Source organism: Hippocampus bargibanti, linkage group LG17 (genome assembly GCF_051943395.1).
Source record: "Hippocampus bargibanti isolate YZ-2025 linkage group LG17, ASM5194339v1, whole genome shotgun sequence".
Lineage (NCBI taxonomy): Eukaryota > Metazoa > Chordata > Actinopteri > Syngnathiformes > Syngnathidae > Hippocampus > Hippocampus bargibanti.
Window position 1 is genome coordinate 11,586,918 of NC_142750.1, and position 7,761 is coordinate 11,594,678.

Sequence of the window (7,761 nt, forward strand, 5' to 3'; positions counted from 1 at the left end):
ACAAGCTCCTAAACTGAGCATTGTCACCCGGGGTAGTACTGACATTTTCAACATGGCGACTTCCATATCTGGACTGTTAAAACCTTGGACGCCCAGGTAATGTCTCCTTTCAAACACTAAACAATAAAAAAAAGAGATTAATCACGACGTTTTTTATACCATTATCAAGGACAGTTAAATGGATGTAGTACAAAAATTCCGTTCCATCGCTAAATTCCCGTTCAACTGAATTTATGGCTGGTTTATATTTTTGTACTTGTAATTACGTTTTTTTTTTGCTTTCCTCGTATACGTTTCCGTATTTGTTTGAATATGACCAATGATACAGTGTACATTGAACTTTACGGTTGTGCTGATAAATGGATACTCTTCCCATCATTACACACACGAATTTACAGCATTGTTAACCTGATGACGATTTCAATAGATTTCTTAGAAGTAAAATAAATGTTAAAAATTATGACTGTCTGATTCGATTATTATGAATTAATATGTTGTGTTTCTAGGGTCCTGGCAATGCGATGGAGCAGATACAATCCATACTATCTGGAGCCAGAAGTGAGGAAAGAGGTTTATGACAAACCAGAAACGGAACTCACTGATGAAGAGAAGGAAGAGAAAGCGCTGAAGACTCTCAGGCCCATCAAAGCGGCAACAAACAGCGTCACCAGCTCAGTTTTCCATGATCCCGTCATCAGGTACTAATACATCCTAGAATGTCTCAATAACCAAAATTTGCAAAGATACTCATACTCTATACTTAAGTGTAGGATGTATTGTATTATAAGTAAAAGTGCATATATTTTGTTTGACTTGATGGAGAGTAAATACAAATTCATTGGAAAAATAAGTACAGATACCTGGAAAAAGTTGAAAAATATTTGTAAACTTGGGTACTTACCAATGATGTCACTAACACACATGGATGCACTGTGGAGTTGTTGATCGTTTTGTTTATGGATTTCCAGTAAGTTCATCAACATGATGATGAAGCATGGAAACAAAGTTTTGGCAAAGGAGATCATGACAGAGGTACGAACACACTGGTATTTGACATTTACTCACAACTTCAGACTTAAAGGACAACCGACGTCTCCGGACAAGTTGTGTCCATAATTTGTAAAATGGCTTAAAATGTCTTCTACTGAGCGTATTTTAATAAGATTCCACCGCATATAGCTATATTTTACGTTTTAAGACGTTTTTGAGTTGGTGACGAGTCTGTACGTGACGTCATGAAAGGACCGCCCCCTGACCATAAAAAAGACGCATTGTAGCGTCCTTCCATCACGTCAATGTATTTTGCTGTACATGTTTGGTCTGAGAACCGTGTTGCACCCAAAAGCCGCCAGAAGAGGGAGTCCAAGCTCCATGTAAGGAATTTATCAGCCCGTGGAAGCGGAGGTGGCCACTGGAGGTCGCCATTTTGTGCCTCTTTTCTGATGATCCATTGCTCCAATGTTGCCTCAAAATGGCATGGAATAAATTCTTTAATCAATTGCAAACATGTATGCTTTCCTCTTCAGAACTATTTGAATCATATTCATAACTGGATGTGTAATAAGAAGCATATTCTCCGAATCTGAAGCCATTGTTTGGATTCTCCAGCAATGCAAGACGTCTTGGTGTGACGTCACGAACTGGGGGCGGGAATTTCTGAAAATGGCCAATTCGCAGCTCAATTTTTTTTGCAGATTTTGGACACTTAGTCATTTTTATTGGTGTTTTGCATTTGACTAAAAATATCATACTGCGTGTTTTGGGTATTTTAGATGCTATCAAACGTTTTTCTGATGTCAGTTAAAAACCAAAAAAGTGACGTCGGTTGTCCTTTAAGTAGACGGCAGACTGCACTTAAGAGGAGGCCTTTCACAGTGATATGGTTTTTCAAGTTCGTTGAAAATTTACCTGCTCCTTTCTCAGACATTGGAGCTTATTAAAAGGAAACAGGTGGAGAAGTACCACAAAGCTCCAGAGGGGAAGAGAGAGGAGATTGAGTGCAACCCTTATGCTATCTTTCATCAAGCTCTCGACAACTGCAAGCCTGTCGTTGGTCTCACCAGCATCCAGAAAGGTGGAAAGTACTACCAGGTCAGTTTCTGTTGCATAAAAATAAGTAACTGTCAGAGATATGACAGTCAGATGATAAAATCTCAGATTTTTATTCAGAAAAATCAGATCCCCACGTAACCTAAAGAAGCTAATGATACCAAATTCACAAGACGCTACAAAAAGTTTTAAACAAAGCCATTTTAAAAATGAAAATAAATCACCGTTCCCTTCTCACTTAGGTGCCGGTGCCACTTACAGACAACAGGCGACGCTTTCTAGCTATGAAATGGATGATCACAGAGTGCAGGGAAAATAAGCACCGGCGCACTCACATGTATGAAAAACTCTCTCAGGAACTGATGGCAGCTTTTGCAAAGGAAGGCAATGTCTTCAAGAAGAAGATAGAGCTACACAAGATGGCCGAAGCCAACAGAGCATATGCGCATTACCGCTGGTGGTAGAAGTGCAGGGGTGGGGGGAGGTTGTGTATTCTTCATATTGAAAGGTGACAAATGGCACCTTTTGTAAATAATAAAATTCATAAAACACAAGGACTGAAAAGCTTTGAACTACAAGGATGGATCTGTTCATCAGAAGAGTGTAGAAAAGCATGTATTTACAGTATATTCAATGAACATAATTTAATAAAAACGGACATATTACTTTGAAAATGTCAGACCCGTAAAGCATTTTTTTATCCAAGATTTTATTGGAACAAATACAAAATACAGTAACAGTATACACAATCTCTCTGAATAAAACCACAACAGTTCTTCTTTACCTTTCGGGTTTTCCCTTCAGGGGTCGCCACAGCGAATCAATGTCCTCCATCTATCCCGGTTTTGTGCATCCTCTTCTCTCACACCAGCTACCTTCATGTCCTCTTTGACCACATCCATAAACCTCCTCTTCGGTCTTCCTCTCGGTCTCCTGCCTGGCAGTTCAAGGCTCAGCATCCTTCTAGTCAGAATCGTCTTTATCATCTTTATTGCCAAGTATGTAGAACACACAGGGAATTTGTTTCCGGTCGAACACGCTGCACTCGTATCATCATCAAAAAATTGCAAGTATATAGTCACTCTCCTTTGGACATGTCCAAACCATCTCAGTCTGGCTTCTCTGACTTTCTATCCAAAGCCTCTAATACGAGTTGTCCCTCTAATGTACTCATTCATGATCCTATCCAACCTGGTCACACCCAAATAAAACCTCAACATCTTCAGCTCTGCTTCAGTTGACCCCAGGTACTTAAAATCCTCCACCTTCTTTATCTCTTCTCCCTGTAGCATCACTCTTGCACTGGGATCCCTCTCATTCACACATGTATTCTGTCTTGCTGCAACAGTTATACACTCCTTATTTACCAGTTGGTAAATAATAGCTCTCAAAACTGCAACAGAAATTTATGTTTCCTTCACCATTTGTCACACATCAGAAAACGGGTCAGACTAACTTCGATCTAATCAGCGATATCCCAACTTTAACTATGAAATGTTTTCTCATGAAAAGGGAGTTATGTAAAACTACAATAAATAAATAAACAGAATAACCAAGTAGGCTGTGTGACTGAACATCTGGAATTTCACTCTGATGATCTATTGCACATTTTCATATCCATCATGAAAATTGCTGGTGTACCCCCCCCCCCCCCCCCCCAAAAAAAAAAAACAACAACTGTCACCATCAATCTGCAATTTCACTATAGTAATAACTATGTGCCGTGCCACTGAGGACCCAGCCCCCCGCCCTGAATTCCAGGATTTCCAGCAGCAGCAGGCGGGCCATGGAAGTGAGACACTCCTGGAGGAGGAAGCCATCACGTAGCAGGTAGAAAAGCTCATCCATGCGCTCACTGCTGGACTTCTCCAACTGCTCCCCGATGCGGTGGAGCTGCAGCACCAGACAATCAACCTAAATGAGGGAGGATGCACCCAAGCTGGAGATCAGTGCTGACATGAATTGCCATTTCATTTTTATGGTGTAAGAATGTACACAATCATGAAACCAATGTTACATTGATGACTGAATTCAGTAAGTTAAACTATTCAACAAAGGTGTTTGATTCTTTTTGCAAAAACACCTGATCCTTTTTACATTAGGAATTAGTTTGGCAGTGGCATTACTAAATAAATTATAATCAGAAATAAACCTTCAAGCGCCACATTCATAGTTTATCAAGCATACTATCCTAAATAAGAGTGTGGTCTTGCTCACCTCCTCCTCATTCATCAGAGCATCGGGTTGCGCCAGCCTCATCAGACAGTCGTACACGGGGTGGACCAGCACCCCCATGGGCATGTTATTCACCTGCGCGGTATAACGAAAAATTACACTTAAACAGATGCTTTGAAAAGCGTGCATACTTGCACATGAGGCATTATCAAAACAAACAAAAGCTTCTATTATCTTGCTACAATATTCCGACTCGTTTAACACAAAAGGCACATTTTGTTTTGTTTTTAGACTAAGGACAGCATTTCCTGAATATAAATCATAGCGCACGAACAGAATACTAGTGGTTGTGAAACTTTGTGACTTTAGTGTTGTCACATTAAAAACTATTTCGGAAAATTATAAATTAATTCTTGAGATGCTGATTTTTTTTATGCCAACAGATATATCCTTGTAAATCACGTTTTCAACACATGAACTTTCAGTTGTAAAATTAAGAACGGTTTTAATTGCTGTGGAGTTTAGAAGTACAGTGAGACCTCAACTTACAAACACCTTATCTTACAAACTTTCCGTCTTAAGAACCTCTAATTTATGAAAATAAACCTTATAATAAGCACTATTTTCATAATACACACCCACCACGGCTGGCGGAGTGACCTTCGGCGGAAGCACACGACCGAACAGCGCTCCAGCCGGCGCTACTTTGCACACCGCCTCTCATTGAATGCACACGTCGATCGCCTACTTAGAGCTTTTTGCTGATAATTTTACTATGATGGGACGGAAAAAAACCACCACAGGCTCGTTTTCAGCCCAAGAAGACACAAAATAAAATCACAGTCGCTGAGAAGAAGGAGATAATTGAAAAACACGAACGAGGTGTGCGTTTGTGTGATTTAGTGGCCGAGCACGGCTATGCTAAGTCAACCATTGCTCCCATTCTCTGGAACAGAGAAGCCATCAAAGGTGCGTCTGTTGCAAAAGGTGTTTCCGTGCTCTCAAAGCGACGGTCTCGGGCAATCGAAGAAGTTGAAAAAAAACTTTATTTTACAACACAGTTTATTTCTTTAATTACAGTCCTCATGTAATGTGAATCTCTTTGTGACTTTATGATACAATGCAGTGTATTTATTTCATTACAATACAATAGCACATTTATTATACATAGAATAAGGTATGTTGTGTGTAGTTTTAAGGCTTATTTAGTTAAAAACTATATTTTATGGAAACCCGGGAACGGATTATTCCCATTTTAATGGTTTCCTTTGGGATTTATTTTTTGAGATACACACTTTTCACCTTACACACCCTGTCTGGGAACCCATTAAGTTTGTAAGTTGAGGTCTCACTGTATAGAAGAGAACGTTTTCTGTGTGTGGTGCAGATACAATGAAATTTGGGCGTGACGCTGAAAAACAGATAACATGGTATGTTTGCATGCTCACTTTGAGGTAGTCATAGATGTTACAGATGAAGGTGACGAAGCAGACCCACTCCTGCAGGGAACGAGCTCGAATCTCCTCACGTTCCTTGAACTCTTGCTGGAGTCTGTTCAGCAAGTTCCTCCTAAACACGCTGCCGTTATTTTGCTTGGCCTCCGCCTGAGCCACAAATGAGATTTTAACAAGAGAATGCAAATCAAAATGCTTCACCCCTAATAGATGCTCGATATACAGTACAGTACTTGCTTTTTTTGGAGGGGTGGGGGTTAAGTATTTTTATTGACCTATTACATGTGTGGGATGAGTACATAAAGTCAGGCGCCAATAATAAAAAGAAACATTGTTAACAAAATATTAATGGATGAGACAAAGAATGTCTCTTTCTGAATGAAAGAACATCCAATTGAAATTGCCATACTCCACCAAAACACACCAAATGGAACACTCTTACCACATAACAGTCCAGATCAAAATAAATTGAACAATAAAACTTGAAATGATGATAATTGAATAACAACAAAAAATATGGGAATAAGGAAATAAGGATATATAAAATGGAGGTTAATTAGTCCTCTGAAAATCTGGTCTTGAATTGGCCTCTTAAAGCGAGCTTGTTCATTACATCTCAAGATTGCCTGGTCATGGGTGATTTTTTTTTTTAAAACAGTTGTGGAAATTGTGTAAATTAACACACCACAGGCCACTGATAGCAACTCCTGACATCGAAAGCACCTGTGCAATAGTGTAGCAAATGCGTCCTGCCTCCTTGCTGAATACCCAGTCCTTCAGTGACTGATCCACAATGATGTTGGACACCTTCTCCAAATTCACTGAGCCTGGATCTGGAGGATGATTAACATGTGTGAGTTCATTGACACACTTTTGGTATTATTCATTTTACGATCTGACCTTTCAAGGCTGTTTTGAGCAACATTTGCGTTGCCAAGTCAAATGACTGAATCTTGTAGTCTTCGGGAGAGTTTTCCATAGCTGCAGAAAACACCACTGAATAAAATCACAAACTCTGCTTCTGAAAGCCTTTACTTTATCGGAAATTGTGTTTTACTATCCACTCTCTAAACAGTAACCCAAATAGAACTGTATAGTGCTTCCATTTTTCTCATTTTTTGATGATACGAGTGCAGCGTATTCCATCGGAGACAGATTCCTTGTGTGTTATACATACTACTTGCAATAAAGATGATTCTGATTCTGATCATCATATACGGACATATATTGTGCTATTTTGTGCTTGTGTCTGCAGTCCACAAGATAAGCAAAAACTAACGACTAACTCCAATTAAACTATTTAACAGGCATAGACAACAACAGCTCCAAAATCCTGTGGTGTCATCAAGTTGGCTGTGGAGCATAAGGATTAACGTGTAAACTCAGGTCACATTATCGGAGTAGTGCGTTAAATAGAGGTTATTAATTCCCCCGAACGCACATTAAGCCGAATCAAAAATCAGTTCCTGTCAGTGTTGTGTAGCAGTGTTTCTTTTTACGCTAGAAACGAATGTGATGCTAGCAAGCTAGCTTCTGCACTCATCGTCAACAAGTACAAGTCACGTTTAACGCAATAAGAGTTAAATGTCGAGTTATGAAAACATCAGACTTGTTTTACTCACATTTGGAAAATCTACGGAAATCGTAATTTGGATTTATGAGTATTCGCGTCTTCACTCGCATAGGTTAAGGCGTACTGATTCTGAATGCATTCAAAGATGAAATGTTGCGACAAGAGAGTACATATACAAGATGCTATGATCCTCTCCTCTTTCATATAGAACTGCTTCATGTAGCAAAGAGGGTATAGAAAGTGCTTAAGAAGGAATGACTGTGTCTTTGTGTTGTCATATTATTATAATTATTATTATTATTATTATAATTATTTGTTATTTAGTTTTTTTGTTCTTTTGACTTCAAGACAGTGCCGCGAGAGTGGCTGCCTGTCCAGCAGCTCATGTATTTTGTTTTTCTACTTTCATTCCTTTCATCACTTTGCTGCTGTGAAATGTAAATTTATCCACTGCGAGACTAATAAAGACAAATCCAATCCAATGTCCATGTGTAGGTTTAGTCTATCAAA

General features: G+C 39.2%; 2 protein-coding genes across 2 annotated transcripts; one reads left to right on the top strand and one right to left on the bottom strand.

Moving 5' to 3' along the window:
- Nucleotides 1-28: 28 nt before the first annotated feature.
- Nucleotides 29-2,723, top strand: mrps7 (mitochondrial ribosomal protein S7). Its single transcript, XM_089017940.1, has 5 exons — nucleotides 29-96; nucleotides 507-698; nucleotides 969-1,032; nucleotides 1,924-2,091; nucleotides 2,292-2,723. The coding sequence occupies exons 1-5, from the start codon at nucleotides 53-55 to the stop codon at nucleotides 2,511-2,513; spliced, it is 690 nt and encodes a 229-aa protein (XP_088874066.1). The 5' UTR covers nucleotides 29-52; the 3' UTR covers nucleotides 2,514-2,723.
- A 16-nt stretch (nucleotides 2,724-2,739) lies between these two features.
- Nucleotides 2,740-7,398, bottom strand: mif4gdb (MIF4G domain containing b). The gene is made up of 6 exons (XM_089017939.1): nucleotides 7,301-7,398; nucleotides 6,579-6,659; nucleotides 6,402-6,511; nucleotides 5,673-5,828; nucleotides 4,267-4,359; nucleotides 2,740-3,963 (listed from the first exon to the last, which is right to left on the bottom strand). The coding sequence occupies exons 1-6, from the start codon at nucleotides 7,359-7,361 to the stop codon at nucleotides 3,736-3,738; spliced, it is 729 nt and encodes a 242-aa protein (XP_088874065.1). The 5' UTR covers nucleotides 7,362-7,398; the 3' UTR covers nucleotides 2,740-3,735.
- Nucleotides 7,399-7,761: the final 363 nt, after the last annotated feature.